Genomic DNA, 19,631 nt, shown 5'->3' on the forward strand with positions numbered 1-19,631 from the left:
ACAGAAATGGCTTGTGCATGCTGACTTAACACTATAGCACAGATTTTTCACCAACTGGGCACTTCCTGATTTGCTTGAAAGATACTAGTACTCCAAAAAAGTGATGTTCGTGAAAAATAGCAGTGATTATTTGTGAACTGGCTTTGAGGGAGATGCTAACCAAGGTCTTGACACTAGAAACTGAAGTGAACAGCACTAATATTGAGCAACTAATAGTGCAAATGAATGTCTAAACGTAAATTCTACTTTACCTGAAAGGTCACTGCTCTCAATTCTCCGGAGCTCTGAATCAGCCCAGAATAACTTGCTCAGCTGGCTGTCAAGGGCCAGGGCTATAGGTTTACTCAAGCCACTGAAAAAGAGAATCTCCCGTTCAGTTCCATCCAGTGCTGCCCTCTCGATTTTGGGTGACCTTTCTTGCAGATTAGTGAAATACATGTACCTGTAACAGGAATAGTTACAGTCAAACAGATTTGTAAATTATGCAGGTTTTTATTAACTTTTTTCTCTAACAATGTCTCAGAGAGACAAACATCCCTCCTCACTACTGTGCAAAGGGGGAGGGAGGAAGGCAGCTATTTAATACAATGACTGATTTGGGGAAAAACAAATATTTTCAATGTCGGGCTAAACTGTCCCTTCCCCTTTGCAGGTGCTCTGCAGGGATAGGAGGAAGGGGAAACAGGCTACCTGGGCCTAGTACACATGCAGGAAACAGGCTTGTTCTATTTCTCAGTGCTTGGGTGTGCAAGGGAGGAGGCCAGCTAGCACTGCCTTGGAACTGACCATCTGTATAGGTGGTGTTTCTAGGCAGGATGGGGCCATGTCTCTTGCCCTACATTTCACCAGGATGCGTGTGAGTGTGTGTGTGAGAGAGTGAGAGTGAAGAGGGCAGGGACATAACCAGAATTCTCCTACGGCTAGGGCCCAGAGCTCCCTGCACCCAGCCCCACACACTCTCCCTGCTGCTCCCCGATACCCAGCCCTGCACCCAGCTCCACATATACTCCCCTCCAGCTTTCCCACACTCAGCTGTGAGCTTTCCCCACTGCACCCAGCCCCATGGTCTCCCTGCCTTACACCCAGCCCTGAGCTCTCATCCAGAGAGGCCCTCAGGCTGAAAAGCATCATCCCCACCAGGAGCCAGGTGGTTTTGGGAGCTCCACGCCCCATCCTCCTTCTGCAGCTCTACTTCCCAGGAAGCCCCAAGAGCTTGGATTCAATCCTCCACTGCTCCCGGGGACTAGGGGTGCTGCCTGCTCCACTTCTTCCCAGGGGTTGGGGTGCCCAGTGCCGAGTGCCCAAAGCACTGTAAAGGTGGGATGGGGGAGAAACATGGAGTCGCAACACCCCTCAAATCTATGGGGCAGCTGAGCCAAATTTGTGTGAGTGGTGGTGTGACCTGGTGCATGGGGTTGCAGTGTCACTCGAATTTGGCCTCGTTGCCTCTCCCTCATGACAGTGCCAAATTTCTAGCTCCAGTCCAGGGCCAAGTGGGGTGGAGGTGGGGGGAGGGTGAGCCCTCTGAGCCCCCCACTGCACCCATTTTAAAGATGTATCAAGACCTGCTCTGTATTGGGCTTCTCCCCTTCTATTACACAACACTACCATGCTCTAAGGAAACCTCCTCTCCTCCCCAACGAGGCTCATCCTCAGGAGGGCCATAATTGAACCCTGCTAACCTTTACCAGTCAGTGGAAGAATTCCCAGTATTTTACGCTAAGAATTTTAGAAGTCTCAACCTTTAGCATCAACACAAGAGTTCCAAAGCTACCTTTATTTTGATGAAGGGTAGCCAGCAGCTAGAAGATTTATTAATAGGATCTCTGGGCTGGATTTTCCCTACTATTCCACATTACAACTACATACCCTTTCTCTGGGTTCACCACAATGGCCCGGGGCCTGTCGTCTTCTCCTTTCAGCACCACGCCCATTGGTCTCCCATCCAAGCGTGTCACATTAATCACATTAGTGGCTTCACAAGTCCAGTAGATGTAGCGGCTGTAGATATCAATGCTCAGATCATAGGGCTGCATGTCCAGGTTCTGATTGGGAACCGGACTCGTCACCACAGTAAGGCTCTGGGAAATCACCAGAAGGATATTACATTCAGGGTGTCACCTAGAATTGTATTTGCTATATCTGCTGTATGTGAAATTGTTCAAAGTTAGAAGGAGGCCTCCAAAATATAATCCTAGACCAGGGAACACATGTTCAGTTGTTCCTCTCTCTCCCTCTCTCTGTCCCTTGGTGAGCAACAGCAGAGTGAGCAATGGACACAAAACACTTACCCTGGCAGATTTAGGGGGATGGAAATCATACCATTTGGTTGCAGCCCAGAAGAACTAATGATGTTGTTGGGCTTTGTGGGGGTATCAAAGGTGGATGGGGGAGTGGCACCGACACTCACCAGTGCCAGGAGTTTTGAGAGGCTGTGGACGCTGTACGACTGGCTGTACTATGCCTTAAAGGACAATTATTGTCTGCTGAAAATTTCTCTCTCATTCACCAATCCAAAACAGATTACATTGGTTAACTCCCAACCACTCTAAGAGAGAAGACAGCTAGATCACTAAAGTCAAGGTTTCCACTGGGAAAGACACTCTCTAGGCCTTGGCCTGGCACAGTTTTGATGTTTCACTTCTCATGGGGTTTTGATGTTTCACTTCTCATCCTCTTTTTCTTAATAAACCAAACTCCTTAGACAGTCCAGTTCCTCAGTACATAGACTAACGTGAATACAGAACATGCAGCTCTCTACAAAAGGAAGTCCATGTCACCAATAATCCCTAAACCTGAGCAGTCTATAGGATCGATGAGCAGGAAAAGAAACGTTCAGGCGGCCAGCAGATGGCTTGGACAACAGCTCTTGCATCAATCCTCCATCATTTTCATCACATGTGATTTTCCTTCTCACATATTAGGAACCCTGCTAATTGGTAGAGGGAACATCTGCTAGCACTAGTCCTTGGTCTAGGTATGAAATTTAGCACTTTGGAATATTCCCATTTTACTCCCTTTTAAGTTTTCCCTGTTCCACCTACTCAAGTGTTTTAACCACGTGTAATCCCCGTTTCTGTCCCTCTTCAGTGTATAGAAAATTATTAAGAAGAAATTAAAATCTCTTCACAGATAAGATCAAAGTAGTCTTCTCTGTGACAAACCCGATTTACCCCACCCAGGCAACTTTATTAGAGACATATCGATCCAACTGAAATTCCATGTACCACATCTTAGCCTCCGACAGTCTCTCTAGAAAGCCTGGAGTAAATTCAATGTGACATTCTGGGGATAGAGGTGCTTCGTAAAGTAGTTTGTCTTGCACTTTTGAAAAATTTGCCTAACTTTTTTTTTTGGCTTGTCACATCTTCCAAAGCACTTGGCCTAGAAACTGCACATTTGTTTTATTTTGCTGGTCCTGGAGAGATCTGGCACTTTTGAATGTTAAATTATTTAGACGTTCACAAAAAACATCCCCTAAATAGGAGTGAAGGCTGATCAAGCATTTCAATGGAATCCAACTCACACTTCCCACACCCTCCTTAAGAAACTGCACTTTCTTTTAACAAAAAACATTTACATCTTCAATTCCCTGCCATCAAAAATAAATAAAACATTTTAAGTCTGAGAATGAACACTTGTATAAGCCTTAATCAATTACTGTTACCTCATCCATCCTGCACGCACCACCCTTTGTCTCCGGCCCCATCGATGCCTCCTCTCTGCTCCCCAATCATGTGCTCCCTTTCCATGCTGCTGGGACACTTGCAACTCTGGCCTTGGCTACACTTGCAGCTGTACAGCGCTGTGAGGTAAACCTGTCTTCGTACAGTTGAGTAGGGAAAAGCGCTGCAGTCTGTCCACGCTGACAGCTGCCCAGCGCAGTGGCGTGGCCACACTTGCAGCTGTGTTGGGAGCAGTGCATTATGGGCAACTATCCCAGCATTCATGTGGCTGCAACGTGCTTTTCAAAACGGGGGTGGGGGTGGAGTGTGACAGGGAGTGCGGGGGGAGAGAGAGTGCTTTTTGGAGCGTGTCAGCTCTCTATTTTGCAAGTTCCGAACTCCCAGCCCCCTGCTCATTCATTCACTCACTCAAAGCAAACAGCAAACTGTTTGCTTTTCTCTGTGGTATGAGCTTTGAAACCGGCACTTCCGCATTCCTGCAGCCGGTCACAACAATGGAGAGGATTGGCCACTTGACAAGGTGATTAGTACAGCACTGCAAGTGTTTACACTCACACCCGTGAGTCGTAGCTACTCCGCTGTATCTCTTATGCTTCTCGGGGAGGTGGAGTACCTGCAGTGGTGTACCCAGGGAGATACAGCGCTGTAAGTGCCCTGCCAGTGTGGACGGGGAGTGAGTTACAGCGCTGGGGGAGGCTTTACAGCGCTGTAACTTGCAAGTGTAGCCAAGGCCTCTGTTTCATGCCTCTCATCCAGTGTCCCACTGGTCTACTACCCCACTCCGTGTGCCTCTCCTCATGCCTACACCAGAACTCCCCAACTCCCAGACAGGAGCTGTGTACCACATTGGCATGCAGTCCCAAATCTCTTACTCTCAAGTCAGTGTACCTTCCCCAGTCAACTCTATTCCCCTGCACAGACTATTGCCCCCTCTGTATTTCCTACATGAATCCTACTATCCATTTCTATTGAGGATCTCATCACCACCAGCTCAGACCAGCTACAGCGAACCTGGAGCTAGCAGGAGGTCTGTCTATATTATTTAAAATGTAATCATTGCTTCATATAAACAGTGCCTCATCTCTTTGCAATTCCTCTCACTGGATACCTGGCTGCCATCTTCTTGTGCCTTCCGGATAATGTTCTGCCGAGAGTCAATCCAATAAAGCTGTTTATCTAGGGGGTCATAATCGATGGCCCGGACGTTCCTGAGACTGTGGATAGGGAGTATGATATCTGGACTCTGTTGCTCATCTATCACCATGCGATTAATTGCGTTCTTCTGACTGAACAACAGGAAAGTTGTAGGAGCTTTAAAAAAAAAAGGGGGTGGACACATACAGAGCAGAAACACTGGTTATCTATGTACCCAGTATTAGCATTACTGCACAAAAGCTATCAATACCCTACATTCCCCCAGAAACTACCCCTTTCCTCCTCCCCACACATACACACATTTGCACAGACAGAGCTTTTCTTTTTTTTTTGGAAGGGCTTTAAAGGCATCTATCTTTTAAAATAAACTCTTATGTGTGGGGATGTAAAAAGCAAGGATAATTTCAAATGCAAACAGAAGGAAGAATATGGACACACTTGTTGAAATTATCACAAAATCCAGGTTATCAATTTAAAACATTTTTCCCAAGTCTCTTTACAGCATCCTTTTAGCTCATTAGTCTGCCTGCAATAAAGTTATAGTGCACTGTAGCCCAAGTCCCAGCATCCTCAGTAAAGTAGAGCTCAAGCCTGGAAAGATCAGCAGGGGGACATTTCACCCATTCCAACCTATAAAACACGCTAGGTAACACCTGGGGGAGTGAGGGTCCAGAGAACATCCTCTGTCTTTATTATTTTAGGCATGTACTTTGAGTAGTTTTTCTGGCTGCTGCTAAGAAAAAAGTTTCATTGGCATAAAAATATACTTTTCACACTGTTCAAAATTCTGACCTAGGTGCAAGTTATTTTTGCTTTTTGAAAAACCTGGATTTTCCCCCAAGCATTTCACCGATGACTTTTTTCTATATTTAATCACTAATTAATAGAATATAAGACAAAAGCAAACCAAACACACCCACACACACAGTTTGTTGTACGCATGTAGTATAAACAGCAGAACACCACATTTGGAAAGGTCAAATCCCTTATTCATTAGATAAGCCCGCATGTTAAGGGACATGTGCAAAAGAGGATGGTTTAGACCAAAACAAAGGAAGTTGTGAAAGGAGGCTTGCATGCTTTCAGTTACAAACAGTCAAATTCCTCTGCTCTCCCTTCCAGAGAACCTCTGTCATTCTCAGAGATCCACTCGGTAAGAACTTCAAAAGGAAAGTTATCAAATAATTGTCTTCTTGGTATCTGTAAACTCAGACTTCTCTAGCATTAGTATTATCCAAATGGATGGCTCATTGTATGTAGTGGTAGGGCAAATTTCCCATTTTAAGTCCCTCCATTCTCTGCAACTCAGTTTGGGTTTTGAAAAGCATTTTCCATTCTCCAATGTAATTTCTCCCAACAGTCATATATTTTAACTATATTTCTGGAAGGAACTGTGGGTGAAACAGCAGCATCCCAGCTGGGGAACTGCTTCAAGCTCAACAATGCAGTGTTGGCTCTGAAAGTTTGAGTTCCCAGCTCTAGTTGCTCTCCTTCCCATAATTAAAAGAATATGTGCACTGTGGTCAACAAAGGGAGGAACTGGCCTCTAGACAGGACTTGTGCTAGAATAATGCTCAGAAACACATAACCAAGTAAAATAGGCAAGAGAAGGTTAAAATGATCCATGCTCCAATTACAGAGGCCAAGAGAAAATTAAATTACAAGCAAAAAAATCGAAGTCTCCAATTACCTACAAATGAGAAGTGGGAAATCTACCAGGGTTGAACATAGCTGAAAAGCTGTTAATGCCTAATGAAAGACTTTGAACCATACTGTTTAGGAACAGTTCTACATCTTTATAGTATAACATGTTTTCTGTATTTTTCTCATTGCTTTGTAACTAAACATTTCCAAGAAAACAGGATCTTTACGTGACTTTATTACTTATTTCTTGTCCAAAGACAAACCCCCTGCTTATGATATCATAGTTATCACCACAACTATGTCAATTATTCTTTTGACATGCAGTAAAGGAGGAAGAAGGGAATGGTACAAAGATTTTGCTTGCATGCAAGTGGTCCCTTGTAATAAACAGAAAAGAAATACCGAAAACGTGGGGTGTGCAAAGCAGAAATGTTTCCAAGAGGAGGATTTTCAAAGTATTCCATGGAGGTGACAGTCTCAGAATAAGTGACACCTGACTTGGGCTTAGTGCAGCAGTTAGATCTCTTTACTCATGCATAATGCAGATGAGATAATATCTGACTCTCTTAACCCACTGACTAATCTGAATGACACCAGCAGAAACCATCCAAGCATCTTGGCAGTCAAAAACGGAGGTTACTTGCCAGTAACTGGAGTTTCTTCAAGATGTGTGGTCCCTATCTGTATTCTACACATTAGGTATGCATGTGCACTGTGTGCCCGAGTCCAGAAGTTTTTGCAAGCAGTGTCCAATGACCCACACATGTGCTGTAGATCTCATGCTCCAAACCAAGAGCATAAAAGGTGATGTGGGCCGATGCCTTTCCAGTTTCCATTCTTACCGCAGTTCAAACAATCCACAGCAGAGGGGACGGAGGGCAGGTAGGGAGGCCACACACCTCGAAGAGCATCCAGTTAACAGTAAGTAGCCTGCATTTCTTCCTCAAGTGATGGTCTCTATGTGTATTCCCCATGTGGGAGATTAATCAGTGGTAAGACCAGAGGTGGGTGCAAGAAGGCCAACGCTGACTGTAGTACTGCTGTCCCCACAGCTGTGTCTGTATTTGACCGGACCAGAACATTATGACTTGTGATGGTATGCAGAGAGCTCCAATTAGCTGCCCTCCATATCGCTGGGAGGGGTACATCTCTCACCAATGCAGCCAAAATAACTTGCCCTCTAGTAGAATTAGCCCTCACCTGCTCTGGAGGGGGAATATAAGCTAGTTGGTAACAAAGGGTAACACAACTCGAGATCCATTTTGAATGTCTTTGTATCTATGTAGCTTGACCCTTGATCACTCTGCTATGAAAACAAATCGTTTAGGTGTCTTAACATCATTTGTTCTTTGCAGATAAAAGGCCAAAGCACTTGAGACATCTAGAAAATGCAGTCAGCTCCCTTCATCTGAGGTATGCAATTTTCAAAAAGACACCAGTAAATGGACTACTTGACTCATATGAAACTCAGAAGCTATTTTAGGAATGAATCTAGAGTGGGGTTATAACAAGAGCTTTTCTTTATAGAATGTAGTATACGGTGGGTCCACCATGAGCACTCCCAGCTCACTAACCCTTCTAGCTGACATTATGTCTATTAGAAAGGCCACCTTCATGGACAGGTGGGTCATAGAACATATGGCTAGAAGCTGAAAGAGGGAAGGGGAGCTAGCAAGCAACGACAAAACAAAACTGAGGTTCCACTAAGGTGCAAACTTCACCAATGGTGAAAAGGATCTGAGACGCCTCTTCAAAAATCTAGTTGTGACAGGATGAGTGAATACTGTATGGTTATCCACCAGAAAATGGAAATTGCTGATCGCTACTGATCGCTATATGGCAGGCGACCAGTTTGGCTTAACAGTGAAATCCTTGCTGACCTTAAACGCAAAAAAGAAGCTTACAAGAAGTGGAAGATTGGACAAATGACCAGGGAGGAGTATAAAAATATTGCTCAGGCATGCTGGAGTGAAATCAGGAAGGCCAAATCACACTTGGAGTTGCAGCTAGCAAAAGATGTTAAGAGTAACAAGAAGGATTTCTTAAGGTATGTTAGCAACAAGAAGAAAGTCGAGGAAAGTGTGGGCCCCTTACTGAATGAGGGAGGCAACCTAGTGACAGAGGATGTGGAAAAAGCTAATGTACTCAATGCTTTTTTTTTTGCCTCTGTCTTCACGAACAAGGTCAGCCCCCAGACTGCTGGACTGGGCAGCACAGTATGGGGAGGAGGTGACCAGCCCTCCGTGGAGAAAGAAGTGGTTCAGGACTATTTAGAAAAGCTGGACGAGCACAAGTCCATGGGGCTGGATGCTCTGCATCCGAGGGTGCTAAAGGAGTTGGCAGATGTGATTGCAAAGCCATTGGCCACTATCTTTGAAAACTCATGGCAATCGGGGGACGTCCCGGATGACTGGAAAAAGGCTAATGTAGTGCCCATCTTTAAAAAAGGGAAGGAGGAGGATCTAGTGAACTACAGGCCAGTCAGCCTCACTTCAGTCCCTGGAAAAATCATGGAGCAGGTCAAGGAATCAATTCTGAAGCATTTAGAAGAGAGGAAAGTGATCAGGAACAGTCAGCATGGATTCACCAAGGGCAAGTCATGCCTGACTAACCTAATTGCCTTCTATGACGAGATAACTGGCTCTGTGGATGAGGAGAAAGCAGTGGACGTGTTATTCCTTGACTTTAGCAAAGCTTTTGATACGGTCTCCCACAGTATTCTTGCCAGCAAGTTAAAGTAGTATGGCCTGGATGAATGGACTATAAGGTGGCTAGAAAGCTGACTAAATCGTTGGGCTCAACGGGTAGTGATCAATGGCTCCATGTCTAGTTGGCAGCCGGTATCAACCAGAGTGCCCCAAGGGTCGGTACTGGGCTGGTTTTGTTCAATATCTTCATTAATGATCTGGAGAATGGCGTGGATTGCACCCTCAGCAAGTTTGCAGATGTCACTAAACTGGGAGGAGTGGTAGATACGCTGGAGGGTAGAGACAGGATACAGAGGGACCTAGACAAATTAGAGGATTGGGCAAAAAGAAATCTGATGAGGTTCAATGAGGACAAGTGCAGAGTCCTGCACTTAGGACGGAAGAATCCCATGCACTACTACAGACTAGGGACCAAATGGTTAGGTAGCAGTTCTGAAGAAAAGGACCTAGGGGTTACAGTGGACAAGAAGCTGGATATGAGTCAACAGTGTGCCCTTGTTGCCAAGAAGGCTAACGGCATTTTGGGCTGTATAAGTAGGTGCATTACCAGCAGATCATGGGACGTGATCATTCCCCTCTATTCGACACTGGTGAGGCCTCATTTGGAGTACAGGTCTGTCTCATTTTACGCGGGGGTTCCGTTCTGCGGTTGGCGCGTAAAGCGAAAACCGTGTATAGCCAAAACCCCATTGAGTTCAATGGTGAGCGAAATCGCCCGCACTACAGGTATAGTATTAAAACTGTTGTTTTTCTCTTTTTGTGTTTGTTTGTTTTGTTTTTGCCGACCGTGTAAAGTTGAAATCGCGCATGTTAAATGCGCGTACGATGTGACAGACCTGTACTGTGTCCAGTTTTGGGACCCACACTACAAGGAGGATGTGGAAAAACTGGAAAGAGTCCAGTGGAGGGCAACAAAAATGATTAGGGGGCTAGAGCACATGACTTATGAGGAGAAGCTGAGGGAACTGGAAGAGAAGAATGAGGGGGGATTTGATAGCTGCCTTCAACTACAGGAAAAGGGGTTCCAAAGAGGATGGATCTAGACTGTTCTCAGTGGTAGCAGATGACAGAACAAGGAGTAATAGTCTCAAGTTGCAGTGGGGGAGATTTAGGTTGGATATTAGGAAAAACTTTTTCACTGGGAGGGTGGTGAAGCACTGGAATGGGTTACCTAGGGAGGTGATGGAATCTCCTTCCTTAGAGGTTTTTAAGGTCAGGCTTGACAAAGCCCTGGCTGGGATGATTTAGTTGGGGATTGGTCCTGCTTTGAGCAGGGGTTGGACTAGATGACCTCCTGAGGTCCCTTCCAACCCTGATATTCTATGATTCTACTAAATGTACTTGCAGAGAATTGAGCACGAGACCTGAAGACTGAAGAATAAGTAGATACTCTAAGATAGGAAGGATCCCAGCAGATTTTGGACACAAGTTGCATTGGTGAGCCCAGGGGGAGAAATGCTTCCATTTTGCTTAACAGCACCTTCTCACAGACTCTTTTCTGCTTTGGTTAAGGATGGATTGCACCCATTTATAACATGAGCATTCTATTTCTGATGCCCATCCAAATACCAGGCCCTGAGTTGCAACAGTCCCAGGTTGGGATGCTACAATTTGCACTTATGCACTCAAAATCCGGCAACGTGGGGATGTTCTTGGGTGGGTGAACTGAGGCCTTCAGTAGACTGTAAACTGAACTGTCTCAACCAGTTGGGTGCAAACAGGAAAACATCTGTCTTGATGGATATTCTGTAGCACTTGTGGTGTCAAAGGCATATCCCAGGCAACCCTTCCATGACACCAGTAGGGCATCTTCTATCAAGCCCTTGCCCAGGGCAACTCTGGAGAGGTATTGAGGAAGTTTCCTGTCCTCCCATGAGGTGAAAAGGTCCGATGTCGGCATTCCCCATTGGGTGAAGATGTCATCAAGAACCAAATTATGAATCTCCCATTGGTGATTTGTAGAAAAATGTCTGCTCAAGCAGTCCATTAGGGAGTTTTGCAAGCCTGGTAAGGAAGCTGCTGATAGGAATATGCGATGGCTGATGCACCAATTCCAAAGGGTGACTGCATCTATGCACAAAGGGAGAGATCTCACCCTCCCTGCTTGTTTACATAAAATACTGTTGTCATGTTGTCCGACGTTATTTGGACATGTCTGGATTGGATGAGGGAGGAACGAGTCACAGGCTCGATGGACCACCTGGAATTCTATCAACCATGTGAGCATCCCAACCCAAGAGGAAAGCATCCGTAATGAGGATTGCCTCAGGAGTCAGTGTGAGGAAAGGGATCCCTACCCAAGCCTTCTCCACTTTTGTCCACCAGACAAAAGTCTAAAACTTTAGGCAGAACTTTCACCTTGGTTTATGTTGCCTTTCTCTGGTGAGTACACAGAAAGAAGCCAGGGTTCTAGGCAGTGAAAATAAAACTTGACAAACAATATCACATGTGTCCATGAAGCCACATGGCTGAAGAGGGAAAAGGCAAATTCTGATTGATGCCCTGGTTCTGACACTGACCTGATGTATGTGCATGCTCATGGCCTGAAACATCTTGAGAGGCAGATATGCTCTTGCTGCAGTCCAATGCCCCCCCCACATAAAATTTATGAGACTCGTGGGGGTCAACATGGATTTTCATGACTAATGCAGAAACCCAGGGAAGGCAGAAGACTGAGTAGAACGCTGGTTGCTTACTAGACTTCCTTGAAGGAACCGCCCATCAGTAGCCAGTCAGCAAGGTAGGGGACGACTGTAAATCCCTCCCTTCTCATCCAAGCTGCCACTATTGAAAAGACCTTTGTAAAGACCCAGGATGCAGTAACTAGCCCAATGCGGGAGGGACTCTAAATTAGTAATGCTCTTCATCGAAAAGGAATCTGAGGAACCTCTTGTGGGCTGGGTGGACGTCTATGTGAAAATGTGTGTCTAATGTTGAGAGCCGCAAACCATGTGTCCTCCTCTAACGAGGGAATTACGGATGCCAAGGGGAGCATGCGGAGTTTTAGTTTTCAAATGAACCTGTTCAGCTTTTCTCAGATCAAGAATTGGCCTCCATCCCCCATTCTTCTTGTGGATGGAGAAGTAAGGGGGATAGAATTCCCTCCCTTGATGTTGAGGTGGAACCCTTTCTATGGCTCCCCTGAGAAGGGAGATCACCTCTTGTCGCAGAATCACCCCATGAGAGTGGTCCGTGAAAAAGAATGAAGAAGGGGGTTTGTGGGTAGGAGGTACCAGAGACTCGATCAGTTAGATGCCATAAATAATCTCTAATATCCATTTGTCTGTAGTTAGGGCAGTTTTTGCCAAATGGGGTGTGGAAGCCTTTGAATATCAGAGGAGGGGAATGAAGTGGCATCAATAAAGGGACATAGGTCTCAACAGTACCATGGGGGAAAAAAACACTCTTTGCTTGGGGTTAGAGTATGACGTGGTGATGAATGTTGTAGAGGCTGGGTTCCTGGGTTTATAAACCCTCTGTCTCTTGAGAGTTAGCTCCTGAGAACATTGGTGGTAAAATGGCTGTGGTGGTCTTGCCCTATTAGCCCTGTCTATGGTGTTTTCTTTTTGGGGCAAGGATATAAATGCCTGTGAATCAAGTTTTGTCCTCAAGTCTTTGAGGGAGTGGAGACACTCATCTGTCTTCTTGTGGAATAGGTTGATAGTATCAAAGGGCAGATATTGGATGGTACTCTGGACCTCTAGGAAAACATGAGGATCATAACCACAAATCTCTCCTCATAACAATGGCCATAGCCATTGCCCTAGATGCAGTATAGTTGCATCCACCATGGTCTAGAGGGAAATTTTGGGTACCAATCTGCCCTCATCCACTAGGGCCTGGAAGCAGGCCCTATGCCCCTCAGGGAGCTCGTCCCTGAATTCCAAAACTTCTTATAATTAGTAAAATCATATTTGGCCAAGAGGGCCTGATAATTTGAGATCCTGAACTGGAGGGAGGTGAAAGAAGACCTTTCCCCTTAGAAGGTTGAGTCGCTTGTATCCCTTCTTTGAGGGAGTAGCCTTTAGGTGCTGCTACTTGGACCACTCTGTAGCCGCCTGTAACTCCAAAGCATCTGAACAAAAACTCCCCTCCCCTCCCACCCCCCGGATGGAACAAAGCAGTGCTTCTTGGCCCAATTAGGGGTAGGAGCGCAAGAAACAGAAGTGTGGCAAATCATCTTTGCTGGGTCCATGATGATGACCTTGTGATGGGGAGAGCCACTTGACTGCAGACAAGATGGCTGCAGAACATCTAGTAAACTATGCTGAGGCTCCTGATCTCCCTGAAGCTGAATCTGTAACTCTGCAACCACCCTGGGCATGAGCTCTTGATATTGTTTAAAGTCATCTGGCAGGGATGGAGAAGATGGAGTAACTGCCTCATTTGGTGAAGATGTCGAGATTGCTATTGGAATAGGCTCACCTTCCCTTTCTGAATATGCTGACGGGGCCGGTTGTAGGTATCTGGGAAGTGGCAAATAGGATTCCTGCACTGATCCTGAGTCTAGGGTAGGGCTCCCATGATCCCCAATATTGCCAGTAGGATGGATCAACTGCCAAAGGAGAACCCCTTGGCATGGGGTGGGGAAGCCTGTTTCTTGGCCAACTGTATCTGCCTGGGGGTCAGAACCATGATCTTCTGGGGCTCCTGTGTTGTGCCACCTTTCCCTGATGCTGCAGAGACTCTTGCAGAGGCTAAGACTCATCCAAACAGAAAGCTGAATCCTTATCTCCAGCAGAATCAATGATACCAGTGGTGGGATGGGAGAATGACTCTGTCTCATTGGGACAGTCTTCTTCTGGTGTTTCAATGTCCCAGAATAAAGACGGTCCTGATAGGAGGGCTGAATGTGGATAGGGAAGAGCAAAGATGTCCTCTTCAGGGAGACACGAGTCTGATTGTCCTGGGGGTATGAGGAGAGTCCATTGGCAGAGCGGTCTGAACCAGAGCTTTCCTGGTCATTGTGGTACGTGTCGCTACCAGTACCGCTTTGACTCTAGAAGTGGATTGGAGCATCAGGAGCTGTTTAGCCCGAGCCAATCGGATTGGGGCTTCATCGCCTTCAGGATGAGGTATTTTCTGAGTCTCAGTTCCAGAACCTCATGAATTCTGGGGGAAAAAGAGCAGCAGATGCTGGCAGAAATATGAGCCTCACCCAGGCAACAGAGGCAGTGCTGATGTTTGTCATTCACCGAAAAGGAGCGAAGGCAGGAAACACAATTTTTGAACCCTGGGCATAATCCCAGACTTCTCCGGGGAAAAGAAAATGGGTAGGGAAGAAAATGGGAGGAAACACTAACTACAGAAGAACCTCAGAGTTACGAACACCAGAGTTACAAACTGATCGGTCAACAACACATCTCCTTTGGAACTGTAAGTACATAATCAGGCATCAGAGACAACTACCTACCTATCTACCTACCTAAATCAAATACTGTACAATTCAGTCCTCAATTAAACGTAAACTACTAAAAAAATAAAGGGAAAGGTTAAAAAAGATTTGACAAGGTAAGGCAACTGTTTCTGTGCTTGTTTCATTTAATTTAAGATAGTTAAAAGCAGCATTTTTCTTCTGTGTAGTAAAGTTTCAAAGCTGTATTAAGTCAATGTTCAGTTGTAAACTTTTGAAAGAATAACCATAACATTTTATTCAGTTACAAACATTTCAGTTAGGAACAACCTCCATTCCAGAGGTGTCTTAACGCTGAGGTTCTACTGTATACTATAAAAACTACTAAAACTGTGTACAAAATTTTACAGCAATGACGCAGTAAGAAAGAAAGAAAGAAAAAGATGAGGACACCAAAGATCTCAATTCAAATCATGCAGCAATAAGCAGGAACTGGAGAGGTGTAGGCCTGCACCAGTTTTCATGCCCTGCGTTTGGAGCATGAGAAAAGCTACAGCACATGTACAGGCCAATGGCCACTGCTTGCAAAAAAAATTCTGGATTCAAACACATGGTGCTCATGTGTATCCAATGTGTGGAATACATGTAGGGACCATCATATGAAGAATTATGAGTGCTGCACTGGCAGCCAGTTATTGAAAGAAAGATGAATTATTTGGCTAGAAACTAACTGTGGCTGACCTAAGGGCCTTGTGGTTCACACACTGCACAACAATGAAAAAAACTGGGGTTTGGCTGCTTGCTGCCTCTACTGTGATCAAGAACTGAACGTGCTGTGAAGGCAGCACCCTGGGGCCTCTTTTCTCACTCAAAAGCAATGCCTTTAGCCACCCTGGGGTGAGCTCTGAAGGAAAGTCTGTCCAATACCCCTTCAAGCTGGAATATAAGTCACAACTAAATTCACCGCCAACATTCCAAAACATACACCAAAATCCCATTAATCCTCTACGCCTGGTAAATCTCAAAAAAATAAAAGGGGTCATGAAGTAACTTTCATGGGCCGGCACAAAAGTAGAAGTGTTTCCAGCTTCTCTTCTTACCCAGCCTTATTCTGGTTGGCAGAATGAATAAAAAGGTTCATTGAAATTAATCCCATTGCCAAGCTGTTGGCCTGGAAATTTTTAAAAAATATCCTAACTTTTACTCAATTGCCTGGTAGGATTTTAGTATGGTTAGAAAACAGTTTTATTACCACCTATACAGACAGACAAACAGACCGACCCTCTGCCAACACATCCTGCTTTAGAACTTTATCTTGGAACTGGAAAGGTTTTTAATAACCTTTCAGTATCAAAGGTAGAAACGAGCCATGACTTAGCATATTATGCTCCTGTCACCAAAGCAAACTGTCTCCTCATTGTTGCTATTAAAAATAAACAGAGAAGAAAGAAATGAAAATGTTTCTTTTTTCTAGTAAAATACTTTTATCTGTTACCTAATGCATTTGCTTCCATAATTTATTCCCATCGGCATTCTCTTCCCTATGCCTCTAATTTGTCATTTGTGCTTAGGGCTTACCACTACAGGTCCTGTTGTCAGAATTCAAGGAATAGTGAGCTGGGCATCCACACACAAAACCACCAACTGGCACTGCCAAGCAGAGATGGGAGCAGTGCCCGTTGCTAGATGCACATTCATTCCAGCCTGCCTGCCTTGAGGAATGGAAGACCAGGATATCCATCACATAATCCAAGTGGCCTTGGATGATGGTCCGGTTCTGGCCACTGGTCTTGTTGGCTCGCTCAATGCTGCGCCGGCTCCAATCTGTCCAATAGATGTAATCCTGGTATTGAGTCAAGCCAAACGGGTGAGGCAAGTCATCTGCTATAACCTCACGGTCAAGGCCTGTTTTCAAAAAAGGGAGAGAGGAAAACAAGAGGAATTACTGGGGACATACTGGGTTTTTATAACAATGTGTTAGACATTGCTCCTCCGTGGAGAGGTTAAAAAATGTAAAAAAATAAAAATAAAAATGTACAGTTTAATATCAGCCTCCACCAGGATTGCCAGTCTTCTGTAACAACCCATCTGCAGCATGAGACCCCTTCCTCATCTCTCTCTCTCTTTCATACACACATGTCCTACTCTCATGCCTGATACATACAATGGAATGCTTTAAAAAAAAAAAAAAAAAATCAGTTCTGAGTATTAAATCTATGAGCTTTTGCAGTTTGGCTTTCCCACCACCTCTCCACAACAAATGAAATGCTGGTTATATTTTTTGCCAGAGAGGACACTCCAAAAGCTACCAGTTGAGAGCTTTGTCCTACGTGTAACTAAAAATACACAGCTTGCACAGAAAAAGCAACAGCAGCTTACCTAGCATATTTGAAGATTCTATTAAGTTGGTATCTAGATCGGTCCAGTAAAGTCTTCTTTTAGCATAATCAATTGTTAGCCCATTAGCTCGTCCCACGTTTGGTACCAAAGTAGTACGTTCACTTCCATCCATGGCAGCTCGGTCAATCTTGGGCTTCCCACCCCACTCAGTCCAGTACATAAACCTGTATAAAAATGCCAGGAATTTTTCATTTATCTGATATAGAAGTTTTCTGCTAATGCAGACTCTTAAAATTTCTTGCCAGTACATGAAAGGAAAAAACAACAAAAAAGCAAGGAGACCGGGAACAGAAAACCAGAGTTATAAATTTAAGTGTTTATTAAAACACATTAAATATTTTTCTCAAAATACAAGCTAGGAAATGAGTCCGATTTCCTTATTTGCTCCATCCAAAGCTGGACCCTTACCAAGGACTTCTTTACTAGAGCCCTTCAGTCTTTAACTAGTTCATGTGTGTTAGCTAATAATAAACAGGATGGCAACTGGGTACATTAGATTGCACATTGTTCTTTATCAAGAATTGATCCAAAGCACATTGCATGAGCAACAAAAATTGCCTTCTGCTTCTATTCAATCCTCTACTGAACTCTGAACTAAATGTTTCTTGAGGATATTTCCTTGAAGTGCCTTTCTCCACCAATTTCCACACCAGAGATTGGTTTTATAGGTAGCAATGGACTAGACCGGGGTGGCCAACCTGAGCCTGAGAAGGAGCCAGAATTTACCAATGTACATTGCCAAAGAGCCACAGTAATACGTCAGCCACCCCTCATCAGCCCCCTGCTCCTCCTGCTCACCGGCAGCCCTGCTGATCAGCGCTTCCCCCTCCCTCCCTGCACCTCCCAATCAGCTGTTTTGTGGCGTGTAGGAGCCTCTGGGGGGAGGGAAGGGGGAGGAGCGAGGGCATGGCAGGCGGGAAGGGGTGGAATGGGGACAGGACCTGTGGCAGAGCCAGGGGTTGAGCAGTGAGCACCCCCGGCACATTGGAAAGTTAGTCTTGCAAACAGATCTCAGAGGCTTTCCACTGCAATTGGGTAACAATACACTTCATCTCGCATACTGCTGAGCCACGGTAATGTTCTCACTCTATTACGTATAGAATACAGATCATCTAAGTACTGCAATAGCGGTCAACACTCTATAAGCATATACTATTGTTCTCTGGCATCACTGGACTGCAGCAGGGAGATGCGTTTCCATATGTATGATACCAAATTCTTTGTATTGTCTGCCATGGACTATGCTGACCCTAATATTTCGAACACAACACCCAAATAGGTTAGATAGATAAGCTAAACTAAATAGGAATAAGATCACTATGAGCGTGAAGTGACCTGACAGAATATGTACTGGCCAAGATTGTAAAGAAATTGATAGATAATGGATAGGTTCCTAAATACACAGGCTCATTATTCAATGGGAGCTGCTGAGTTATCAGTACTTTAGAAAAATTAGGCCACTTATTTAGGTGTCTAAACATGGGCTTAAGAAAAAAACCCACTTCTGAAAATCTTGGTGATCATTTATTGTTTTAAAAACAAAAACAGGAGATAATGCAAGTAAAGCAACTTTGCTGTTGGGGTCCCAGTGTGAATTTAAGATGAGGAATTGAGAACCACTCTGGTCTATATGTGTTTTGACACTATTTCTGGCCAGACAGCTATTAGAGCAAGGGAAAATGAGCAACTTTGCAGTAAGTGAGAAATACTAGTTCTTGTGAATACCAGTGATGAAAATGAGTCACCTCAAGGTAAGTGGTAAAATCACAGCACTAATCTGCAATTCCAGGCCTTGAGCAGCTTTCAGGAACTACGTGGACATTGCATACTCCCAAAACATCTGGTTCAGATTTGCGTATCACATCAGCTATTTTAGTTCTCTCCCACTTTGGATGAACATTTTTGGTATTTAGCAAACTTTAACTGTTATTTTTCAAGAGAAAGATGGTATAGAGAGGCAACTCTACCTAGTGAATGGGAGCCTGGAAATCCTGAGACTTTCCAAGTTCTATGCAGTGACTCAGTCTGACTTTGGACACATCACTCAGTGCCTGATTTTCAGAGTTCCTAAGCTCCTACAGCTCCAACTGAAGTCAATCTAAACTGTGAGAATTCAGGATGTTTGAAAATCAGTTTCCTCATCTGTAAAATAGGGGTAATACACAACTAGTGTCTCTCACATGGATTTTGCAAGGAATAAATTAGTAAATGTTTGTAGCGCATTTCAAGATTATAAAGTGCTATGTAGATGTTAAGTATTATGACAGTTCTTTTCTTATGACATAAAATGCTATTGCATTTTAATGTGATTGAGTCCATTTTCCTGGAGAAAAGAGTTCTCTCATTACAAAAATCTTACATTTTGAATAGGCAGATAGTGCATCCAAGAAAACTGCTCTATTTCCCTCCCCCGCCTACCAAAGTTGTCCTTTCCCTCCAAAATAATCTCTCTCCTTATTCTCACACAGTGAGCTTCACCTTCCCCTCAGAGGCAGAGCACATAATACCTTCACAACACCCTAACCCGTGATGAAAGGGAGCTCCATTTTAAAAGGACAAATATTTTCTTTTCAGTGTGATCGACCTTTTCTAATTAATGAATTCCATAAACCTAAAGCTACTTCGATTTTATGATTAATTAAAAAACTAAATATAAATCCTTTTTTAATGAGCTTCTCTGATTTG

The 19,631-nt window shown here is 44.4% G+C and overlaps 1 protein-coding gene across 2 annotated transcripts in view; it reads right to left on the minus strand.

The window, feature by feature from the left end:
• The window catches only part of LRP6 (LDL receptor related protein 6), a 197,294-nt gene that overhangs the window by 30,326 nt on the left and 147,337 nt on the right, over positions 1 to 19,631 (minus strand). For both annotated transcript variants that reach the window (XM_054038646.1, XM_054038639.1), the window contains 5 exons: positions 16,926 to 17,110; positions 16,125 to 16,451; positions 4,795 to 4,997; positions 1,870 to 2,081; positions 252 to 442 (listed from right to left, as the gene is read on the minus strand). In XM_054038646.1, coding sequence (XP_053894621.1) covers positions 252 to 442; positions 1,870 to 2,081; positions 4,795 to 4,997; positions 16,125 to 16,451; positions 16,926 to 17,110 — 1,118 coding nt within the window. The remainder of the gene's footprint in view (positions 1 to 251; positions 443 to 1,869; positions 2,082 to 4,794; positions 4,998 to 16,124; positions 16,452 to 16,925; positions 17,111 to 19,631) is intronic.

This window comes from Malaclemys terrapin, chromosome 1, assembly GCF_027887155.1.
Source record: "Malaclemys terrapin pileata isolate rMalTer1 chromosome 1, rMalTer1.hap1, whole genome shotgun sequence".
Lineage (NCBI taxonomy): Eukaryota > Metazoa > Chordata > Testudines > Emydidae > Malaclemys > Malaclemys terrapin.